At 37.4% G+C, this 25,860-nt stretch overlaps 1 protein-coding gene across 1 annotated transcript in view; it reads right to left on the minus strand.

Annotated features, from left to right (window-relative positions):
- Nucleotides 1-25,647, minus strand: part of dpysl2a (dihydropyrimidinase like 2a) — a 34,802-nt gene extending 9,155 nt beyond the window's left edge. The window contains exons 1-10 of the mRNA XM_051904461.1: nucleotides 25,303-25,647; nucleotides 11,756-11,844; nucleotides 11,466-11,650; nucleotides 9,490-9,654; nucleotides 8,020-8,081; nucleotides 7,679-7,759; nucleotides 5,286-5,354; nucleotides 4,713-4,833; nucleotides 1,666-1,822; nucleotides 1,173-1,314 (exon numbers count right to left, since the gene is read on the minus strand). Coding sequence (XP_051760421.1) covers nucleotides 1,173-1,314; nucleotides 1,666-1,822; nucleotides 4,713-4,833; nucleotides 5,286-5,354; nucleotides 7,679-7,759; nucleotides 8,020-8,081; nucleotides 9,490-9,654; nucleotides 11,466-11,650; nucleotides 11,756-11,844; nucleotides 25,303-25,344 — 1,113 coding nt within the window. The 5' untranslated portion in view covers nucleotides 25,345-25,647. The remainder of the gene's footprint in view (nucleotides 1-1,172; nucleotides 1,315-1,665; nucleotides 1,823-4,712; nucleotides 4,834-5,285; nucleotides 5,355-7,678; nucleotides 7,760-8,019; nucleotides 8,082-9,489; nucleotides 9,655-11,465; nucleotides 11,651-11,755; nucleotides 11,845-25,302) is intronic.
- Between the last annotated feature and the right edge of the window lie 213 nt (nucleotides 25,648-25,860).

Below are 25,860 nucleotides of genomic sequence, written 5' to 3' on the forward strand. Positions count from 1 at the left end.
GGCGGTCCCTAGAGGCAAAGTTACTCAGAATGAGGAGGTCTACCATGTGGTACGAATGTTGTGAGTGCGCGCGATACACGATCCTTTACGCATGTAAAAAACGCAAAGGCGCCCCCCCGGTGGCCGATTTCTTTTGAATTTCTCAGAGACTTCTAGGGCCGTGAGTCAAACAGGCCCAGCGAGTTTGTTCCCATCGGCCCCCATTAAACTTGTCTGATAGCTGCTCAAACTTCATTGGCCGATGTTTTTTGAGATATATCAATGTCCTCATAGACAGTCATGGCACCTTGAATGAAGACACTGCATGCCAATTTTCAAGTGGATCGGACTAACGGTAAAGTAGTAATAGCCATTTTTAATTTTTTTTTTCCTGTTATAGCGCCACCGAGTGGCCAGTTGCAGTGTCCTTTTTCATGCGACCACAGAATGAGCTCTTACATATGTGTGCCAAATTTGGTGAAAATCTCATTCCCTTTACAAGTTATAGCCATTTTAGTAAAAGTGGCTCCACCCACTTTGAATGTTTTGGCGGCCCTTAGGGACCGGTAATCGGAATCTCAACTTTTTTTTTATAACTATTGACAATCAGACTTCAGAGAATCTCGCTGCACTGGTTCGGACTAGTTTGTAAAAGTTTTTTTTTTTTTTTTCAAAAAATCCAAAATACCCCAAATTTTCGACTTGGCTGTCTTGAGCCAAGGATTCCAGCGATATTAGACACTTGAGCCTACGCCTAATGGTTTAGGAGTTATGAGCTATACATACTTTTCACCGCTGTAGCGCCCCCGTCAGGCCGATCGGGGCAAGCCTTGGTGACGTTGTGGACGGTGTGAGTACTACCGGCCCTCAAAGATTCAAGTCTCTACAACTTACGGTTTAGTCTGCCCGATCACTTTTAGGGGAGAATGCTGATCCTTGGAAATTTTAACAATTACAATAGGGTTTCAGCGCTACGATGCCCTAACAATACAACATGGCCCATCTAATCAGATGAAACTATTTTACAGATGAAACTATTCATTAATAAATACCCATTTAGGCTGCAATAAATCAAAAAAGATAAGCCCATGAAAAGTAACAAATGATTTTGAACTGTAAACTCCTCATGTGTCATTTAATCTGGATCTGTAACAATACGTATAAACATATAAAGCAGACAAACTGTCTCTCACCACACACTTGTCCCAGATGATGGACATTCTCTCCTCAGTGCCGTTAGTTCCCTCTGGGATCAGGGTGAAATTATCCTTGCCAACAGCCCTTTGGGAGGTGTTGAAGGTGCAGTGGGCACTGGCTGTCACCTGCAGATCACCACTGCACAGAAAACACATGCAAAACAACTGTTTAAAACACTGACAAACAGTATCGTTTTTGCACATGGCAATATAATGTTGTTGTTTTTTTTTTTTAAGTAATTTCTTTCATAGTCATTTGTATTTTGTCTTAGTTTGTCATTAGAAGAAGCCAAGAGAAAAGCTCACAGTAGGCTGTTCTTTGTATAATGGTGCCCTCTAGTGATCATCCCATAAATGTTCTTCCCTTAGCAAGCAGGATAACGAATGGGTGACCATAATGAATGACCCCTGTCTGCACACACTCACTGTGGTCCAAATACCCCCTGTAATCTATGTCCCACAATGCACTAGAACAGCTGTGGACACACACCAGGCCAGCAGGGAGTTGAGATAGTCCGGGGTGGTGGGGTCGGGGCTGAGGGGTGGAGATGTGATGTAGGCTGCAGCTTTGGCCCAGTTCTTGCTCCAGTAGTGAGTGCCGTCTGTCCCCAGGCTGGCTGAGATGGGCTCCCCGTACACCACGGTACCTGCGCAGGGAAAGCACAGGGTCAGGATCGCTAGAATGGTTTGAAGAGCTGTTCGCTGCTCAGTGAGCACAGTAGATTTAAGAGCTACTTCATTCTTCATACTTAAATGCCTCGTGCTCATAAGCAGACGATGGTGTTTCAAACTCTAAAGAGTTGTTTTGCTGTATAACGCCTGCTGAAAAAACAGCTAAAACCAGCCAATGAAGGATGACTGGACGTAGCTGGTTTAAGCTGGTGTTTAGCTGGTTTTAGTTAGTTGGTCAGCCAGTTACCCAGCCTCACCTGCTAAAGAAGTGTAAAAACGTCTTTAAACCAGCTATGACCAGGCTAGGGAAACCATTTTTTTTTTCCAAAAAAAAAAAAAAAAATCTGTAAAATAAGAAATTTTTTCCAGATAAAACTCTTGATAAAAGTTAAAAAAGTGAAAAAATCTGCCAGCAAGTGCAAAAAGACACACTGTACATACATATGGTGCGTTCAAGTCCTCCTGGGAAGTTCGTTTTTACGAGGTGGGAAGTCATGTTAACGACGGCAGTTGCGTTCAAGTCACTTTCGTCGGCGTAAGATGGCGGTGTACCTTCTCTTAATTAATTACACAAAATACAGCACTTTTACTTATAGAAAATGAAGAACAAAGAATGTGCATCAGGTGTTTTTTTTTTTGTTTTTGTTTTTAGTTAATTTATGAAGCCACTGTAAACTTTATTGTTACATATTATGTTGTTATATTATAATGCTACCATATTTTGTGCAGGCAATTAGCTTACTTCACTGTAAATAGAAAAGCCGGACAATGTCACTGCTAAATACCTATAATATTGTGGTATTCTGCCATGCTTCTCACTGACACACCCCCAGCTCGTACAGATCGGGGCTTAAAAAAAATTCCCACTCGTATTTGCGACATTGTGGTGCCATTCATGTGGGTTCAGCTCGTAAATACGATCTTTCTGACATGACTTGAAGATAAAGTTACACTATGTACACTATGTATTTTTTTTTTTTTGTTCAAAATTACCAAAATTTAAATACTGTTTCAATACATCAATGCTTCTTCCAAAATGTGTTTTTGTCTTACCCTGATTCACTATAAGTGTTTATATTTTAGACCTGGAGGAATGGTTTTCACAGGAAATTGCGTACTTGCATCACTCGTCTGTGCGTGTCTCGTCATATCCTTAAATAGAGAAAAGTTGCTCCGCCCACTTTGACGCGTGTCTGGTGTGGGAGTGGCTTATGTTAGTTGTCACAACGAGCGAGAAAGGTTAACATGGAGCAGCTAGATCTCCAACCTCCAGGAATCACCTGTTTTAAACAAACGCCGAACAGTCTACTGGCAAAAAGATAACGTGACAGAGCTTGTAATAAAAAAAGAATCAACAGTGGTTTGGCTTTTCAGAGATGGCGAGAACTGAGGGATTTGAAATGTTGTAAACGCGCCACAGAGATGGTGTTTTTATTACTCAACAGGTTAGTAAGGTATTTTATTGAACAGATAAATTGCCATATGCAACTCTCATTGTAAAGCATTATCTATTGTGAAGGGTCATATTCATCCGCACGAAGCACAACCAAAACAATGTTCTTCTTCTAAATGCATGCATTTTTTTTTGTAACCACTTGAATGTCAAAAGTTACATAGTGTACCTTTAAGATATGTAAAAAGTAAATTTATCTTGTTTTAAGGATACTGAGATATTTTTAGTCATAGGCCTGTTCACACAAAGAATGATAACTATAAAGATAACGGTAAAGATATAGTTCTAAAAATCATTCTAAATATAAAAGAACAGCACTGTTTACACCACAGCTAGCGATAACGATATAGAGAAATGATATTATTGGGATCACTTTCAGAACTATTTTTTTTCAGCTGTTGAACGATAAAACACTGACAGCCAATCAGAATCCATTAATTAAGGGCTAAATGGCAACTGACTTTGCGAAGAAGTTAATCGCCGAGGTCCAGAAAAAGCCACCACTGTTTGACAAGTTTTCAAGGATACTTTAAAGAAAATGGATATATGGAAAACAATCAGTCATACCCTCGGAATAAATGGTGAGAAGTATTAACGATGAGACAATTATGCCAGGCTAGCGTATAGTGTAAAATAAAATTACCTCAGGTATCCAGCGCTAGTTTCGACAACATTGTCTTGCTTCCTTTGAAGTTGCAGTGAAAAAGACTAGACGTTGTTTTTATTCCACTATATTGACTTCGTCAGCTAAATTCACTGTTAGATTAGATCGATTACACTAGCTATTCACTCGAAACATAGCATGCTGAGGACATCTGCTGGTTAAAGCTGTGTAAATGCAACAAGAACAGCAAAAACATGTTGTACACACTTTGAAACCGCAGCGTGAGCTTAGAATAAACAGACCGTTATCGTTCGTTGTTGTAGACGCAAATATAGTTATCGTTATAGTTATCGTTCTTGGTGTGAAAGGGCCTTATAAAACATTAGCATAATGCTAAGCTAACAGTTAGTTTAACAGCTAATAGTTCATTTTAATTACACTTATTATAGATACTGATTAAAAATATTTTTAAAATGACATTTCCCTTAGAAAAAATCCACGAAACAGCAAAGAACTAGTCTAAAGTTTAACAGGTTGGTTTTAGAGGGGTTTTGGCCACTTCTTTAGATACTCAGGCTGGTCTTAGCATCTTAAACCAACTACATCCAGCTTAAACCAGCTTAATCCAGTAATACTAGTAAGCCTCTGCTGAGAAAAAAAAATCAGCCGGTTGGCTTGTCTTAGCTGAATTTTTTTTTTCAGCATAATTTGAGAATAAAACCCATGTGGCAACTTTTTCCAAGCTCATCCAAGGGTTAGAGGGATGTTAATCAATTCATAGGACTTTTATATCAAACATCTGATGTACCTTTTTTCCTAGCCTGGGCGATGACATCAGCAGCACTCTTGCTCATTACTTTGGTGATGTAGAGCGGACAGTTGGTCTGATTGGCGATGGTCACAGCCCGGTTGACGGCCTCGGCCTCCACCTATAAAACATCGGCCGACACTCACTGACCTTCAGATGAAATTACAGACGCAGCCGAGGTAAAGTGCTGCTCAGCACCTCCTGAACGCTGACTGCACTTTATGTGCGCCAACAGACTCGGCTAAAGGTTTCTGGAAGGCTGATGTGTCTGTGATACCAATGATCAATGACTTTGGCAGCAAAAACTGTGGGAAAGTGGAAAGTCTGAACTCCCCTGATCCCTAAAGGGAAACAAACCATAAATGTGTTTTAGTGCAGCATGTTTGAAGGTTATTTTGGAAGCGTTCTCGGGTCTTGATGTACGTGTAAGGCCGATGATGTGCTAAAAACCTCCTTCCATGTGGTGCACAGATGTAATTGTGCAGTGTCAATATGTTCTGATGGTGTATTTGATGTGGTGTGATGTGCCCTAGATTATAGCATTATAATCAAGGTGCATGTGAAGCGTTTTACCTCCTCTGGGCGGCTCAGAACGTGTCCCTCTGGACCAGTGATACCCAATCCCAGAATCCTCTTCTGCTCCTAAAAACAAAGGAGAGTAAAAGAGGTTTATATGGATTTCACCATATCAAATATCCATTACAATTTGGCATACTTGACTCCAATTTGTCATTACTGTAATGCAGACATTTTACTTTTTACTCATTTATTTTGTATTTCTCATTTATTCTAAAAGTTGATTTTCATGGAATTATCATTACTGTAATTCTTTACGATTCTTCTTTTAAATTAAAATAAATTTGAAATAATGAATAATAATAAAAAATTAAATTAAAAAATTTAAAAAAATCAAATAAAAAATAATATTTTTTTAATTCAAATAAATTTCTTTTTGCATTACAAAATACTGTATATATTTTGCATAATGAGAACTGGGGAAGAGAGGATGATTAATTGTCACAATTAAAAAAAATCTTAATGATCCCAAAAATACATATATATATATATATATATATATATACAGTGGGTACGGAAAGTATTCAGACCCCCTTAAATTTTTCACACTTTGTTATATTGCAGCCATTTGCTAAAATCATTTAAGTTCATTTTTTTTCCTCATTAATGTACACACAGCACCCCATATTGACAGAAAAACACAGAATTGTCGACATTTTTGCAGATTTATTAAAAAAGAAAAACTGAAATATCACATGGTCCTAAGTATTCAGACCCTTTGCTGTGACACTCATATATTTAACTCAGGTGCTGTCCATTTCTTCTGATCATCCTTGAGATGGTTCTACACCTTCATTTGAGTCCAGCTGTGTTTGATTATACTGATTGGACTTGATTAGGAAAGCCACACACCTGTCTATATAAGACCTTACAGCTCACAGTGCATGTCAGAGCAAATGAGAATCATGAGGTCAAAGGAACTGCCTGAAGAGCTCAGAGACAGAATTGTGGCAAGGCACAGATCTGGCCAAGGTTACAAAAAAATTTCTGCTGCACTTAAGGTTTTTAAGAGCACAGTGGCCTCCATAATCCTTAAATGGAAGACGTTTGGGACGACCAGAACCCTTCCTAGAGCTGGCCGTCCGGCCAAACTGAGCTATCGGGGGAGAAGAGCCTTGGTGAGAGAGGTAAAGAAGAACCCAAAGTTCACTGTGGCTGAGCTCCAGAGATGCAGTCGGGAGATGGGAGAAAGTTGTAGAAAGTCAACCATCACTGCAGCCCTCCACCAGTCGGGGCTTTATGGCAGAGTGGCCCGACGGAAGCCTCTCCTCAGTGCAAGACACATGAAAGCCCGCATGGAGGACTCCAAGATGGTGAGAAATAAGATTCTCTGGTCTGATGAGACCAAGATAGAACTTTTTGGCCTTAATTCTAAGCAGTATGTGTGGAGAAAACCAGGCACTGCTCATCACCTGTCCAATACAGTCCCAACAGTGAAGCATGGTGGTGGCAGCATCATGCTGTGGGGGTGTTTTTCAGCTGCAGGGACAGGACGACTGGTTGCAATCGAGGGAAAGATGAATGCGGCCAAGTACAGGGATATCCTGGACGAAAACCTTCTCCAGAGTGCTCTGGAGCTCAGACTGGGCCGAAGGTTTACCTTCTAACAAGACAATGACCCTAAGCACACAGCTAAAATAACGAAGGAGTGGCTTCACAACAACTCCGTGACTGTTCTTGAATGGCCCAGCCAGAGCCCTGACTTAAACCCAATTGAGCATCTCTGGAGAGACCTAAAAATGGCTGTCCACCAACGTTTACCATCCAACCTGACAGAACTGGAGAGGATCTGCAAGGAGGAATGGCAGAGGATCCCCAAATCCAGGTGTGAAAAACTTGTTGCATCTTTCCCAAAAAGACTCATGGCTGTATTAGATCAAAAGGGTGCTTCTACTAAATACTGAGCAAAGGGTCTGAATACTTAGGACCATGTGATATTTCAGTTTTTCTTTTTTAATAAATCTGCAAAATGTCAACAATTCTGTGTTTTCTTGTCAATATGGGATGCTGTGTGTACATTAATGAGGAAAAAAAAAAGAACTTAAATGATTTTAGCAAATGGCTGCAATATAACAAAGAGTGAAAAATTTAAGGGGGTCTGAATACTTTCCGTACCCACTGTATATATTTTTTAATTTTTTTAATTTTTTTTTTTTCTGAGGTGATAAACTGTATATCAAATTCAATCTACAATCAGCATTGTCATCACAGGAATAAATTACATTTTAAAATATATTCAACTAGAGAACAGTTATTTAAAATTGTAATAATAATTCACAATATCACTGTTTTTACTGTATTTTTGATCAAATAAATGCAGCCTTGGTGAGCAGAAGAGACTTCTTTGAAAAACAGGAAACTGGTAGTATATTTATATATGTTGAGATCACCTCAGCAATGATGTCACCGTTCTCTGCGTGCACCTGGGCGATGGCTCCCATGTCCCTGATCACACTGAACACCTCATACATCTATAACAGACAGAAGGAACAACACTGGGTGTGTTTTCTGTGTTTTTCGTCTGCTCTGAATCTACGGCTATAGGAAATGTGGTGAACTCTCAAATCACATCAGTGCATGGAGAACTCATCATTACTGCATTCTCAACACACCAAAAACACAGAGATCTTGACTTTATGAAGTAAATACACTCACAAAAAAGTGTCTAATCCACCTTTATAAGCATAATTAAAGGCATATATGCATGAGAAATCATGCTTTACAGTCATACCTGGGAGTCATTTAGCTGAAAAATATCCTTGTAAGCCAAGTAGACCAGGAAAGAGTTGACGCCTGGGAGAAAAAAGGATGTTAGACATCATCAGACATGGACACATACAGAGAGAAGCTGCTAGAACAAGAGAGGTTCAAGTAACGGGGTCACGGAGAGTTTAAAGGCAGAAATGTGCAGATTGTCTTGTAATGATTCTTCCTTTGAAAATGTGTGTAATTTGTGCTATAAAGTGCCTAAATCATTACTTTCATGTGGGAATACTGTTCTAGGTGGATAAACCTAATCACATTATTTTCATGGGAACTAACCCTCCTATTGTATTTGGGTCAGGTTTAACCCGGAAACGGTGCATAAAAATTTCATAAAACTTTGCAAATGGATTAAGACTTTCAAAATACACAGTTTTTTGTTTTTTTTAAGAGATATAACTGTTTAAATGAGTTTTGAGTTTTAACTGTAGTAATAACATAGTAAAACACTGTAACGTTCAAAACTTTGAAATGTTTGCACATTCACTCATTAATGAGAAGTTACTGATCAGATACAATTAAGTTATGACTGTTTTATAAGCTCACATTCTGACTCACAAAACTGACCTGGGAAAGCAAAAGGTGTATACATATTTTTGTAATACAATAGCAGGAATTTGGCTCCAAATTCTCATGACTGTACTGCAGACATTTAGCTTTTTTGTTTATTCTAAATTATTTTTTATTTTTGTATATTATATTCATTCTCAGAGGTGATTTTCCAGTAAAAAAATAAATAAAAAATACAATAATTATTATATTCATTATTATTTTTTTGTACATTTTTAATCTGACTCTGAAAATATGTCATTTAAAGTACCTAAATCAACACTTTTCATGTGGGAATGCTGTTCTAGGTAGATACATTTAGTTAATAATCAATGATGTAACTGTTGTATACACAGTCACTTGCACATACAATGTGAAAGTTACCGGATTTACCCACATCACATGGTCACGGCACGAGAGTATTTTATCACACTAATCTCATGTTAACATATAATGTTTAACTCCTGCAGCTAAACTTTTTAATATGTGTGTATTTGTCAGTGATATATTTAAAGAACAATTTAAAATAATCTTCTCTGAATCTTGCTTTCATTTTCATTGCACATATTTAAGCTGCAAATGTTTTGGCAATACAAATGCAGTATTTGCCATGCAAGTTAAAGTGATGTTGATTTAAAGGTAAAGTATGTAGTTTCTGTGACACTAGTGGCTCAACTACTGTCTCAACAGGTAAAAGTAGGCTACTTTCAATGAAAGATCCAACAAATTAGGTATACTTTTAGCTGTGTTGCGATGTGTCATGAGAGTAAGCAACTGAGCAGCTAACACTCTGTCTTGAGCAAACGTGATTGTCTCTTCTATAATAAACTCATCCAATGTATCTGCATAGGGCATTTTTTGACACGTGTGACAAGTGTGAGGAATATACCGTGATCTTTGACCAGCGCCTCGACTTCCTCCTGCATGCCCTTGTGCCACTCCGTGATGTCCACATGGAGAGAGTAATCACAGCAGGACTTGTGGTCGGCCCACTCCCTCCACTGGTTAAAGGCAGCGATCAGACTAACGCCGGGCTCCGGGACCACATGATCGACTGAAAACACATGTCAAAATCTAAATATAGTGATACCATATACTTACGGTGAGGAAACTTATGTATAAAAAGTAAATGGAAGGATGTTAAACTTCAGCATTAAACTCATCCCACACATTTTGGACACTTAATATTCAGTAAAATTATCAATTTGAGCCCTCTTAAGCTGCACTGAAACTGCAAGTTGGACCTTCAACCTGTTGAACCCCAGTGAAGTCCACTATATGGAGAAAAATGTCCTCAAAAACATTAATTTTTTTTCGAGTAAAGAAGAAAGAAAGACATAAACATCTTGAATGACATGAGGGTGAGTAAATTATCAGGAAATTTTAATTCTGAAGTGAACTAATCCTTTAACATCCACTCAGACGTGACATCTGCTGAGCTGGAGCCAATGCTACAGTAAGTGCTAATGAGAGGGCTGTTATTATAACTTTTATATAATTATCACTAATTATATTGGTCTGTCTAGTTGCTGTGGTGATGACTGACACTCGGCCAGGATCATATACTGGTTCTGTTTGAGTCTGAAACAGCTGTGGTACATTAGCACTGATTCTGTGTGTAAATTCAGACGGCAGTAACACAAACACTTTCAGAGCTCATGCAGAACATATTAGCCAACATTTGTCACAATAAATGCTATATTTATCTTTGTTTTAGCTTCTTACTAGGTGGATTTGCATCATGGTAGTAGCATTTTATTCTTCGATGCATCATAGTACAGCTTCAGTGCTTTTAGAGAAGGTTCGCAAAAAGTACTGAGGCTGTACTATGATGCATTGACGAATAAAATGCTACTACTATGTTGCAAGTCCAAAAACCTGGCAATACCATCATGCTTTTGGAATGTTTTTGTTAGCGCATGACAGTCAGTTAGTAAAATATATTTCTATAAGTGCTGCCAAAGTTCACATCTGACATTAAAGGGATAGTTCACCCAAAAATTAAAATTCTGTCATCATTTACTCACCATCAAGTGGTTCCAAACCTGTATGAATTTCTTTCTTCTGCTGAACACAAAAGAAGATATTTTAAAGAATTTTGGTAACCAGACAGTTGACAGTTGACTACCATAGGATTTTTTTTCCTACTATGGAATGGCTACCGTCAGCTGCTTGAATACCAATGAGTAAATGATGACAACATTTTCATTTTTGGTTGACCTATCCCTTTAATTAAATGTGTAGTGGTATTATACTCACAGATCAGTTTATAAAGCAAACGGCGGATAATGTAATTGATTATATGTCTAATTTATTCATAAATCAAATTCAGATAAAATTTACATTGTCTATATGTAGAAATTTGACTATCATCCAAAACATATTAGGGTAGCACTTTATTTTACAGTCCTGTTCCCAGTGTACATACAATATACTTATTATAGTAATTGCAATAACAGAGTAATAACAAGGTACTAACCATAAACCTGCCCCTAAACCTAACCTTAACCTATGTAGATACCTTATATTACCCAGTACTTTCATGGGTAAGTACACTGTAAGTACACGTAAATGCACGTACTGTAAAATTTTGCATACAATTTTTATATATACTAATAATAATAATAATAATATTAAATACATATTTTTATATAAAGTTATATAAAGTTTATGGTTCTTTTATTTCATTTTGTTATTTTATATATATATATATATATATATATAAACACACTGTATACACATACATACATGCATACGATTTTTATATATTTTATATATAATAATAATAATAATATAACATATATATTTTTAATAAATCGCATATAAATTCTTTAAAGGTCTTGTTATTCATTTTTTTAGACGTACTGATCATAGTGGTGCCGCCAGCGAGAGCAGCTCGTGTGCCCTGGTAGAAGTCATCAGCGGCTGTCATGCCCCGGTCAGGCATCTGGAAGCGGGTATGAACATCAATGCCACCTGGTATAAGCATCCTGCCGTGGGCGTCGATGGTCTTCACGCCACCAGGAACTATGAGGTTTTCACCGATTTGCCTGGAGAGAGAAAGTAAGCGCCACAAAGGTCAACAGAGGTCATCTCTACTGTTAGTCAACACTTGATGAGATAGACTAGAAATTAAATAATAATAAAACACTTGCTTGATGACTCCATCCTCCATATAGATGTCGGCATGGAAAGACTGATCATCGTTCACTATCTTCGCACCTTTGATTAGAAGACGGTCACTCTGTGAGAAAGAGAGACAGAGAGTCATACAAAAACTGCCTTTATTCCCAGCAGCTGTATGCATCTATTTATACAATAATTGGACTGTAACTCAATAGATCTCACATGCTATCAGTTAAGCACAGAAACACTTTGTTTTTGCATAGTATGAACAATAAAACAAAAATGAATGTGCATATTTCACAGTAACATTTCCTTCACCGGTGGTTCTTAAATGCCACAAACCCACTGCTGCTAAATACAGTTTTCACTCATTTTCTGAGTTATATATAAATACTATATAAATACTAAATAGATTCATTCATTAGTTCATTCGTTCATTCTTTTGTTTATTCATTCATTCAAGTTCAGGCATGACTCCTGCATTTCATATACATGAATCACTTTTTAGAGGATTCACTTTTTCGCATTTAAAGTGCCCCTGTTATGCTATTTTAAAGGCTCATAATTTCGTTTTTGAGTCTCCTACAACAGGTTTACATGCATCCAAGGTCAAAAAACATTTTCTCATAATATACATTGTAGCATCAGCTCTTTTTTTCAGTGTCTGAAATGGTTTGATCAAGGATTCGGTCTCTCTGAACCCCGCCTGTCTGAGAGCCTGCTCTGCTCTGATTGGTCAAATGGTTCAGTCTGTTGGCCAACCGCTTACAGTAAGTGCCAAAAACGAAAAGCCCATTACCATCTGAATTTCAGCTCTTCCTCAGCACTTGATACTCAAGCTGCGTCCGAAATCGAATACTTCTCTACTATATTGTATGCAAAAAACAGTATGCGAACAAAGTAGTATGTCGGAATTCATAGTATTCGAAGAACAGTAGGCGAAAAGTACCCAGATGACTTACTACTTCTGGCGAGATTCTGAAGTGCGCATATGATGGACACTTTACTATCCCACAAGGCCACAGGAGAGGATTTGTGAATGGAGTTGAAGGGACATAACCGACGCTGGTAGGTCATGTGATAGTAACAACATGGCTGATGTAGTACGTCCGAATTCATTCATACTACACGCATTCGTACTATATAGAACGTAATTTTACAACGGTCGTGAAGTAAATTTAAATTCAAATGTAGTACCTACTCAACAGTACACGATTTCGGACGCAGCTACAGTTATAAGAACAGTAATGATGGTGTCAGTTTGACATGCTAGCAAAATGCTAAGTCATGCTAACAAGATGCTAATTATGTTGGCAACATGCTAGCAACATGTTAAATCAGGCTAGCAACATGCTTGAAATGTGCTAATCATGCTAGCAATGTGTTAATCATGTTAGCAACATGCTAACAACAAGTTAGCAACATATCAAAAACTTTAGGAGTCAGCTGTCCACGACAATCCTAAACCTGCCACTGTACCAGCACAATAACACACTCAGCAAAATATCTGTTCTAATTCTAATTATTGTTATCGATAAAATCCCAAAAGATATCGAGATAAATTTTTTTGTCAATACTGCAGCGTCGAAAATAGTGTCTTCTCTTCATGTCGACAACACAAACCAAACTCTTCCAGTCTCAGCTACAACTACAGTGTTAGAGGGTTGGGAAAAGTAGATGTTTGCAGGCAGCCAATGGAAACCATTATGCAAATTTGTTACAAACCTACATAGGTTTGAGCAGGAAGACTGGAATTACTGATGACTTGTTTCAGGCAGTTCAGAATCGCTTCTTTCTTTTGGGAAACAATAACTCCATTTATCGTTTATTTTTTTATCTTTGAAACTTTGCAGACTTTTTACACTCACAAACAGCTATATTACACACTACATGAAAGGTAATGTATGAAAAAAAGCATAATAGGGGCATTGACTATAAACCTTGCAGTGTGTATGTGGCTATAAAAAGTCACCACTGTTGTTGACAGTGATGTGATTTGATTTGATAAATGTCTTAGCATGACAAGGTCACTGTAAGAAACAACCAAATGAGATGCAGATCTCTTCAACTGAAGACTCAGGACTGCACAGTCAGAATCCTTTTCTAAACCACACCATGCACTAAAAAAAAATGACCGACAAACACTGGACATCAGGTTCAATCAGAGCTGAAGCATAAAGATCGCAGAGGCACATCAGAAAAATACAGTGATTCTTATCATGCTAAATGGATTCTGACACGCCATCATGGGCCCAAACGTCATTTAAGGACACCGCCATTGACTGCAGCCCGCATGCTTTCCTCCTGTTGAGACACGCAGTTGAATTTTTTTTCAATCACTATTGAATTATTGAATGCCACAGTATTTCCACTTTAACCCATCATGATAGTGCCATCCAAAGGCATGATGGGAATTGTAGGGGGTTTAAGAAGATCTTAGTTGCATTGTGCTCTGTAATTAATGACCTGAAGGGATAATTGTCATGGAAGTCTTAATCTGTAGCTGGTTGACTGCTAATGAGTAGCTATTGTTGAGCTGTGTTTCATGATTCTACTGTAAGAAAAGAGCCTGTGCTGTGGAGAACAAGACATCGGAAAGACTGCTGAAAAGTTAAATATTTATGATTGACCACAGTTAAACTTAACATGCTTTACAATCATATCAGAATGATTGTATTGTACAAAACAAGCACACATGAACGGCACAACAATGCTGTATTTAACAATGGGAATCCCTGGGATTTCTTTAAGCCTTATTACTGACATGTTTTTATCATTTCAAAAACATTGTTTAGTCATAAATAAGTTTTCATTCCGAATGTTGACTTTACAATTTATTGTGTACACAGTTTTAGTACTGTTGACGATGAACCTACTATTTGAGGCAACAGGCTTGCACAACAAACTACATTTCCCATCATTCTCTGTAGCAACACAGTTAAAATGAGGTGCACTGATACTAAATTTCTCTGCCGATACCGATAGCCGATTATTCAGAATGATATCGTCTGATGCCGATAGTTTGGTTTTTCTTTAAGGAAAAAAAATCACTCCCAAATAATGTTGCAAACTATACAGGGAACCCTCTCATTTGGTACACTACAATATTAGAGGTTACAATTAACAACAGAGATATTCAGCTGCTGTTTATTTTCAGATATAATAATTACACTCAAATAAAAACTGAAATGTTTGTATAAAACCTAGTATCACATAAGCACTTGTTGTCTTCATGGCAAATTTACACAAACATATAATTAACAGTAAATAAGCTCTTCTCTGGTGTTCTTTGTGTATATAGATAGCTAAGGAACTGTGAACATTGGAAAACATTCCTGAGGTAAAAGTGACATGATGTGACATATTGTTCACAAGCTGTTTTATTGACGTCTTTCCGCGGTGTAAACACAAATAAAGTGATTACATGAGACATGATACATTCCCGTAAGTTGTACTATATTTTTCAACATACCTTTGATGTTCATGCATGTTTTTCGAGATATAACTTGTATTGAAGAGGAAGAAAAGACTCGCGCTCCGAGTTGCCGGAGGCATTACAGCGATCTGACATTTAAGAGCGTCAAAACGTATTATTGTTTGAATTTTATGACAAAATGGACAGAATTTGAAAACTGACACGTTTATTCTTATCAGAAGTAACAAAGCACAAAGCTTTTTGCGATTATAGGATGGGAGGCGCTACAAATAATATTTGATGTAGCAAAAAAACGCAGACCTGGCAACCCTGGCTTGAACTACGGGTGATTCATAGGGTCAGAAAGAGGCTGCTTTTACATCACTATTTTTAATCTGTTAATGCGTTAAAATTCAACACAAGAGTGATTTTCTTCACACACACAGTATGTATGAGTTGCAGTCTGAACACGTTTTTCCGCACCCTTTTGATTGACAAGGATATAATCGGCCCTGATCATCGGCCGTTTTTAAACAATCCGATTGTATACAACAGTGCATCTCTATGATAAACAATACAATACACAGATGAAGCATCAATTACACACTTTATGTGCATTATTTGCTCTTTATTATATTCCATTATAGGGGTGGTCGAAATGACCAAAATATTATATCACGATATGAATAATTTTATTTCATTAAAATTATATATTACGAAAAAAGCAAAAGTAAGGGTTTTACAATACTTTTTTACACACTGTAAAAAAAAAAATGGTGTAGAATTTACTTTGAAACAATTTTCACACAGAAATTGCTAGTAAATTTCACAAAAAATACAAAGAAATGGCAAGTAACATTGAATTAAACATGAAATTCTGAAGTAGAAAGACTGAAATAGTATTTTCTTGTAAAACATACTCTAATAATTTTTACTTTTTTATTTAATTTTTAATGACAAAATTTTAGATATCATTGATATTTCACAACTCCCGAAACCAATTTCTATATCACATGAAAAAAATAATACTAACCCTATCAGTATGATAAAAACAAGAAATTAATTACAAGCAACAGAAGGACAAATACATATAACAGAACAAAAATACAAATGAAATGAAAAGTGATTTAATTTTTTCAGGTAGGTCTAATTCAGAACCTCTACTGGATGACAAATCAGTTTATCCTGTTAACCCATATATAGCCCAACCCTATGTTCCATTATTGCTAAAATATATATATTTTTGATTGCTGTTAATAAGTGAAAAAGAGAGAATTGGTTTATTCAGACCAAAATACCCTGAACACACATTGCAAATATCCCCCCTAAAAAGTTTTTTTTTAACAATTTAATCACGTTTTAACCAGCCACATCAGCTAGCTAACATAATCTCGGTATACAGTATATCAACCCAGTTTGAGAAAGAATGATCATGCAATTACTTAAACATCCAAACGGAAATGAGGCCTTATCTGTCTCACTGCTTTACTATGACACACACAGAGTCTCCAGACCGCATTTATCATCATAATCGGCTGTGCCACAGAGCGCTGAAAAACATCTCACAAACATCCAAACCATCTTAACTTTGTTAGTCACAGTGGAAGGATTGTGGCTCGCTGGAGCTCAGGCAATCACGTGGGTTATTTGTGATGTTTATACAGAGCTGGAGATCAATGTCAGAGATCAAGATGAACTCGTTTTATTCAACCGTGACAGGACTTGTGCTCTGGAGTTGTTTGTTGGTCACTCTTCCACACAAATCCATTACTAGTGCTGCGTCTAGACAAATGCTGGCTCATTCTGCAGCCGGCATTACGGTCCAAAGGCTCATTAAAACAGACCTTTACATCTGCTTTACCGCTGAGCTTTTGGCTTATTCAGCAGTTGTTTAATGTTCTAATGCATATTCAGGAATACTGACCAACTAAGAGGATTTAAGATGGTAGGCAATATTTAACCTTACTCTACATGAATTATGAGTATCCAGAACTTCTGACTGAGGCTGTGTGTGACCTCCAAATTAAAAAACAGTATAAATAACAAAAATAAGTAACAGTTTATTCTTAGTCTTATTAAGTGCAAACAATAAGTGCAACCATAATCAAAGTACTCTCTCAATATACAAAGCTCAAACAGAGTCTAAAACAGAGACCAGAACTAAGAGGTGTTTTCAACTACACAGCCCAGCCTAAGATTGGTTTGATATTGATAGATAGGCTATTGTATGTAGTCTAATTTGCGTGCATCAGGGAGCTCGCGTTTTACTTTCGCTTTCGAATTTGTGATTGCACATACTCTGTATAGGGAGTGGCAGTGCTGAGCACGGATTCTACAAGATAAGACATTTAACAGAAGCTTAGGCTCTGTTGCGCAACGAATCCTCCGCCATGGTCTTGTCAGTCATCTCGCCTTACTCTCGTCACGTGATCAGTGAACTGTGATTCCTGCTGCACTGTGTGTGACTCTGCAGCCCGTGGTGGATGAGCAGAGCCGACGTTTACAATAGTTTACAACTGAAGCAACAGTTTTCTCAAAAGAGAAAAAAAACAATTGAATTAAGACTGAAATGAACACACTAAAAATATTAAAAACAAAAATTCACATTTTAACCCTTAAAAGGAGTATATGGCTTGGGAAGAATCAGATCCTGAAATTATCGGTACTCATCCATCTCTGAGACAATCATCCCACAAAGACTTTTTTTAAGGTACTTTCATCAAATAGAGAACAGATATAAATATATAGATTGTATATGTAAATATATACAAATGGCTACAACTACAACAAAATATAGTTTTACCCATCCCTGATTTAAAAAAAAAAGTCTCAGTTATGGTAAGGCACGTACAGTGTACAATCAATGTAATGAAAAAATATAAACATTATATAAACAAAATAAACATTAAAATACACACTGTATATGGCCACTAGTTAACATAATATAATTTCAAACCTGCTAATCCTGATACATTTTGCATGAGGTCTACACAAGGATACCAAGAAGTAAGATGACGTAACTTCGTTGTTTACATGAAGCTAAACTGCTAGCTTGCCAGAATGTTGTCTTGAATCCACAGAAGAACGTAAACTTGTCTCTACACGTATCTACATGTTTATGACATTTATCAACCAAAAATATGACACCCATCTGGAACAGCAGTCCCACCAAAAATAACTATTTAGACAACTTTACAAGCTCAAATAATACACATTTTGCATAGAAAAATTAATGTAAGTGCTTTAACAAAAAAAGCTTCATATTTCAATATAAAATTTCTGAGTTTTACTGTATTACTCAAACTGCAAAAAAAGTTAAAATATTTTTCTGTGGTTAGTTCTTCTTACCACAATGATGTTGATAGAGCTGAACTCGTACTGAACCCAGAATATTCCTTTAATCCATTGCAAAGCCTGTGAATGGGCTTAATTGGTCATTACGTAACAGCAAAAAGTCCCTCCTCTAGATCAAGCAGTGCAAAGTGTGTTTGTACTTAAAATGTTGAAGAACTAAACGTTTGTTATGGTTACATGTATTTCCGACAGCTAAGAGTGCCTAGTGCTGCTCTGTTTAGAGTAAAATGACAAATGCTGCACTTAGTAATTTACTATTCCATTTTTTTCCCCTCAGCTTCACGTAGTGTGTACTGCAGTGAGCGTGAGGGGTTGCTAAAGATGGCCTCCAGAGAGCCCGTCCATACCAGACCAAATCCCTGCGACCCACTTACAGCAAATCTAGTGCATACTTTTATCCTAAAGACATACACACTAACTCAAGCTATACTCAAATTGACATAATGGCCCGTGGACGGAGGGGGCTCCCATTCTGGGTGCACGAGAAAAACTGCCTTTCTGAAAGTAATGTGCACTGAGAACTAAGAGAAGTGTGGTCCTGTAAGTGGGTCAAACACACTCAGTTTCTTGAAGGTACAGTCACGTCTAGCTGTAGTGGAAGTGTTTCTGTGTTTCAAGTTTTCAGAAGAATAACATGTATGTATGCGGTCTAAACACAAAAAAAAATACAAAATTTTGAGGGTCTTAGACTGTTCTGTTCTGTTTGCTGCAGCTTTAAAAAAAAATAAAAAACAGAGACCATAGACTTTGTACAGATATCTCTTAGTCATGCCTCACAAATGTCCACTGACAAATGATTTAATCAAGTTAAAGCTGGTTTCTCTTTCCACATTTGTGTTTATTTTGCTTTTGAACTGCAAATCCAGATAGTGTTGGTGAATATAGATCATATTCCTGTGGTTGAAATTATATGCAGTATTTTGAATGGTAGGATCTTACTTTACACAATTACATGAATGCAAATACTTCTAGCTACACAGTCATTGTGTTTGAAATATGCAAGTGTCCAATTCATAACAAAATGCAAGTATGATTTGCTGGCGATATATCGTTACCACATACCAATGAGGACTTTTTCTATTCATCTCAGTCAAACAAAAAGAACATTAACACCAAAACTAGCCTCAGCAGCAAACAGACTATGCTGAATTACAGCAAGTTGACTATCACTGTTGTAAATAACTGGAGCACAGATTATTCAGTCTTTTTACTTCAAAATGTCACATTTAATTCAGTGTGTAACTTGCCATTTCTTTGTAATGTTTTGTGAAATTTAGTCTGAGTTTGCTTCCTGAGTTCAACTGCTCTGTGCTAGCTGGAAATTTGGAGTCTTTCTGATCCAGAGGGTTAATCATGAGTTCAGCTTCAAATCAGAATGACGTTCTCGGGTTCTGAACTAGCAATCAGTGTAATCTACAGGGTCGGTGTGCTGTCAAAGATGGAAGATCATCTTTACCATGACAATTGAGGCAATAACAATGTCATAGTTTTAACCAAATGGATGTCAAACTGTAACGAGCGGTTTGTCAACACCTGCCAGCAATCAAAAGCACATTAGGTGCTGAAACCAAGCTTATTGGCACCGACATTGTTCTAAGGAAGACGTATCATTACACGCTATTACTCTGCAATTTCCTTCTGTGATTTTTCTAACCACACATTTGAAGCACGCACGCTATCAACACTGCTACGATTACATGTGAAACAAAACATCACAAAGGAGATTTCTATATCTTATGTGTTTTAGGTGGTTATGAGGTTAAATGGAGAGCAAACTGTCTCCTGTTTCGCAGATAATCTCACATTCGTTCTTGGGTTTTCAGAAGAGATCTCCTCAATGTATCAGACTTCTGCAATCAAAAGCCAGATGATCCAAATTTACAACTCACTCTCCCAGCTAACAGGGAATGATCTCAGAACTTTAGCTAAAGCTGTGGCAAGGTTCTCGAAGAAAGTTATAAACAAAAGTTCTTCAAGTGAAGTTAATAAAAAACTGTTATCTAGTCTTTAAAAACGTAGCACAAAAACATTATTTACACATCGTTCATGGAACGTTTTTACATGTAATGTCTTAACTTTTTTTTAAATGTTACTACTTGTTACAAAAATAACAATTCCATAATGTTTGAAAAATGATAAAATGGATCGTTCCCTTAAGGTTTGCATAACCAAGAAAAACCGTTGGACGTTTTGGACATAAGGAGAACATTTAGAACATCTTTATAGCTTAATGGGAACATTAGCAGAACGTTCTTAGAACATATTTTTGTTAGCTGGGTCCAAGCCAACAATCAACTCTTTTCTTTCTATTATAGGAGAGGCCAAGTTGATACTCCTAAGAAAAGTATCTGAGAACTGCTGAGCCTTGAGAGAGTAACTTCTGAATGGAGCAGATTCTTAAACACCTCTGATTGGCCACTGTGTTCACACACTCAACAGATACGTCTGTGATTGGCTACAATGATTAACGCTTCAAAAACATGTTGTAAATAGACATCTTTGACACTCTTCACCAAGTGCTTACACAGATACACATGGGAACATTTGAAAGCAGGTGTCTTTTGGCAGATACGTCTATCAGCAGATATTTTAGGGATCCGCTGATAGACGCCTGCTTTCAAACGCTCTGTGTGTATCTATGTAAAGATGTCTATTTACAACATGTTTTTGTAGCGCTGATCATAGTAGCCAATCACAGACATATATGTTGAGCGTGTGAACACAATGGCCAATCAGAGGTGTTTAAGAATCCACTCAACAGCTCTCAAAATGCTAGGGGAAATGCTGGGATCATCACATTTTTAATATTTTAGTACCGACTTGGTACCAAAGTCGGTACTTTTTACAACACTACAATAAAATGCTGCGTTCACGCCATGTTGTGATTACCGTAATTTCAAGATGACAACACATGATGTTCTATTTGGAGCTGTTCACGTCCTCGGACTGGGAATTTTGCTTTTTTATGGCAACACTATCAACGCCTAAATGAATCTGCAGCAGTCAGGCGGTCACATGGTACAAGTAGGAGCTTTCTGAAAATTCCCAGCTTACAAGTTGTAATTACGAGCTATACGAGGACGGGAACGCTTTTACCAAATTGAAATCTTGTAATTATGTTAATTATGACATGGTGTGAACGCAACAATAGTTTCATAGAATCGATCATGATGGGTTGATGAAATACATCTGGGTTTTTTAAGGTGAGCTTCACTGCTGTCACCAATTCAAACGTGAGTCAAAGGGAATGGACGGCTGCACTTTATCAAATCAATGAGAGCATGAGAGTGTACAACATAAAACCAGTGGAGCTCTCAGACATTCGATACGCTGTGGACGATGAAGTCAGGCGAAGCAGAACATTGTCTGTGGGAATGTGATTGCTGCAGAAAACATGGATAGAAAGTGGGCCATGTGTGTGTGTGTGTTTCAGAGGGAAAGGATCGAGTGCTCAGGCCAAGTTTGTCATGAGTGGTGTGGCGATGTGACACTGTCAGACAATGATAAAATGAGAAAGAAGCATAAGAAATATAATTTTAGTATAATCGTAAAAACGCATGTGTCAAGTGTCTTTTTGCTTCAAAGACTTTACTGACTGGTAACACTTTAGTTTAGGGTCCAATTCTCACTATTAACTGATGCTTATTATCATGCATATTACAAGGATATTGGCTGTTTATTAGTACTTATAAAACGGTTAGTTCCTGTCCTTGATTCTGATTGGTCAATAGCTGTGTTTTATTTACCGCTTCACCCAACGGTTCTGTGTATCACTACACAACACCCTTAGCAACCACTCTTAGCAAAGTAAACTGTTCTCAAACGATATTGTTCATTTAAGCTTACTGTATTATGTAGAAGAGTACTGTAAGAAAGAGATCGAGTGAGCGAGTTTATTACCTGCATTCAGATTTAGCATTTTCCTTCAGGTCAGTCCTATGTTCATAATAAAAAATCTGTTTAAATGTCTGATGTATTATCTTGTCCTTTTAACAGTTAACAGTGACTGACAGCGCTAGTCAACGCATTTGTCAGTTGCGTCTTGTTCCGTGTTCACAACAATTCAGTCTTTTCAATGTAAAAGTCTTCGCTACTGACTGACACACTCATAAAGACAATCTTTGCCGCCATCTAATGGTATAATAATGTAACTTCTGTTGCTGTTCATGGTCAGGGACTATTTTTTCCAGTGGAAGGAAGGCTTTTAGTGAAACTTTACTTCATGAAAGTTGCATTGATACGTATTTTTGGCTTTAATATTTGTATTGTGTGGTAATCGTTTTATAAAAGCAATAAGGTACTCAAGGCTAGTGCTGTATCGTGAATAAGTCATGACTTATTCACGATACAGCACTAGCCTCGAGTACTTTGTTGCTTACTTATAAACTTATGACCATATTCTACATCCCATAATCCTACCTAATACCTAAACTTAACAACTACCGTACTATTAATAAGCAGTAATTAGGAGTTTTTTGAGGCAAAAGTCGTAGTTAATAGTTAGTTAACAGTGAGAATCTAAAGTGTGACCAAATAACTTTTATATTGTTAGTAATATTTCAAGATGAACACTTACTGGACTGAAGCAACTTAGATTTACTTAATTATCCATACATCATTATTTATAAAAATCATGTTCAAATGTGAGTCTTAAATATGATCATCAGGCTTCTGAGGAGGGTTTATTTGTTCATCTCTCAATCATTATTGTATTGCATTACATTATATACTTTAAAACTACAGAGCTTTAATCATAAAACTAAGCATTTAAATATCATCTTACTAAGGCTTTATTGGCAGATATAGAGTGATAACTGATATTTATATGCATTTTATGTCAGCAGTCTGATATATTGTTATAAAAATCTCCTTATTTACATTACAAGCTTTCATATAGATATAAATATCAGCATCTGCATCAAATTGCATATTTTTGCTCATTTTGGGCCAACGCAATTAAGGTGTTTTTTACTCCTCGAGTATGAGCTTCATATTCTCACTTTATCATAATATATGAGCCATAAAAGTTTGATGTATCAAATATGACACAAAACATAAAACACATATGCAAACTTTTTATAAACATTTTGTCTAAAGGTTCAGTAAACTCTTCCAATTATTTTTACATGGTTAAGAATCTTCACGCAGATCTTTCCCATACAATCTCATTCACATTTCTGCATATTTTAACATTTTTCCACATTCGCTTCGGATTCTGAACATGGATGCAAACAAGATTTTAAAGCTTTGTGAAGATTAAATTTGGGTCTGTTCCTCATCAAAGCTGATACATAATAAGACTTGTAATATATAGTACAGCACATCAGTCATATGTACTAGCTGTAGGTTATTTTATTGTGCTTTTTGTTCCTTTTGGAACTCGACAGATGATGTCACTATAAAATGTCATCGTATGCAAAAGAGCTGCATGAATATTCAAACACTCTCCTGTGTTTGGAACAATGACATAACGTGAACTATTCCTTTAAGTCTTTGAGTGTGTAGTATCAGCGTTTGCCACCCACTGGCAGTCTTATCACCATCCTTTAAGATGGCTGAAGCTTAGCTGACATCCAAGAGCTAAAGGCAAGATCTAACGGCAAAGGCAGAGTTTTCATCTTTCTCCCTCCTGTCCCAGATCTGCCCGTTCCTGCAGGCCTCCGCGATCAGATCAGCGCCACCTCTAAAACAATCACAGTGAATATCGATGCAGTGCACACTGTCTTTGCACTATGATAGGTTACTGGTGAACTGAACGTGTATTACAGGAATGTTTCAACACATACCATCACAAACACTTTACATTCACTGACCTACTTTTCAAAAGAGGATTTTCATTCATTTCCTCTGGAGACGGTTTTCTGCATTTAGCATGGCTATCAAACCAGCGGGGGTGGGTACGGAGGCCATTGTACCGGCAGCTAAACTGAAGCTGCTTTTTTACATTAATGAACTGCACTTTTGAAGATGAATGTTGTCACTGGAGATATATCTGGTAAGATACATTTCTGCAATAGATATATACACTTGAAGGTTCTGTTGGAATAATGCTTGATCTGATTCTCTTTGATTTGAGGCTGTGATATATCCCGAAGGAGGCATGCATGCTTTCCACAATCTAGTTTTTCAAGTTTTCAGTGCACACAAAACCATAAATCATAAAGATTTCCAAAGAACTGCAATGATGCATTGCTTCACATTCACTGAAGATACTTATCTTGAAGAAGGATCTTAAAATAATACATGCATGCATGCTTAACAGCTTTCCATACAGAAAAAATCACCAATGATGAATTACTGTATATTCATCATTTGGGACAAGATATAGCAACATTATAAGCAACAAAATAAGAATTGAATGTAATAAATTGTAGTATTGCAATCAAATGTGGGCATGTTATGTTTATGGCTAGGGATAATGCATTCTATTCTATTTAAATGAGGTCTGTTTTATAATGCATGCATGCTTGACAGCTTTCTACAAGGTAAAAGTGTAACCTATAGCAGAGCTTCAATGGATCTAGGCGCTGACCCACAAAGAAACCCATTTGAAGGTGGGCCTGAATGTATGTGACATTGAAATGAGAGGTGACAGTAATCCAACATCTGATGTAAAGGTATTGGCATAACTGGACCACTGTGAAACCACAAAACCTAACAGCATATATAGGCTTAACTTGATTATTTCAGCACTCAAATTCCATTATATGAATCTCCACTCCTGTTAGGAGTCGCTGTCATCATTTCATCGCCTCATCTTTAATCGCGAGTGTTTTCAGACCATCATTCGTGTTGATCTGTACTCACAGTGATGCGAGGGATGTTCTTTTTGCCCTGGTATCCGGACATCTCTGCGCTGATGGCTGGAGATCCGCACGCGTAATGGTTCCCGATGCGCGTTTGGAGAAGCGACGCCCCGCAGCTCAATGACACCCGCCGCCGTCGGCACAAAACAACCCGGATGCGATGGTGGAACGTTTCCAGACAATCCTGCAGAGATGCTAAAGGTGGATGATGAATTTCCTCTCGGTTTCAGGTGACGGGCTCTTCTCTCTTGCTCCGGCGCAGCGGCAGGACGCTCCAGACAGACACTGATGGAGATTTACGCGGCCAAAGCCACCGTGCATGCGCAACACCCCACCCTGATCCACACACACATACACGCGCGCGTGCGCACGCACACACACACACACACACACACACACACACACACACACACAAAAGCAATCAGAAGAGTTAAATTTTCTGAATAATATGACCTGACTGTTGATATATTCTGTGGTCTCTTTTTGAATAATATACATTTTGTATATAAATAACCTAAGGGTCAATGACGTGACGGGTCATTTTTTTGTCCAAAGACCT

This window comes from Ctenopharyngodon idella, chromosome 8, assembly GCF_019924925.1.
Source record: "Ctenopharyngodon idella isolate HZGC_01 chromosome 8, HZGC01, whole genome shotgun sequence".
NCBI lineage: Eukaryota > Metazoa > Chordata > Actinopteri > Cypriniformes > Xenocyprididae > Ctenopharyngodon > Ctenopharyngodon idella.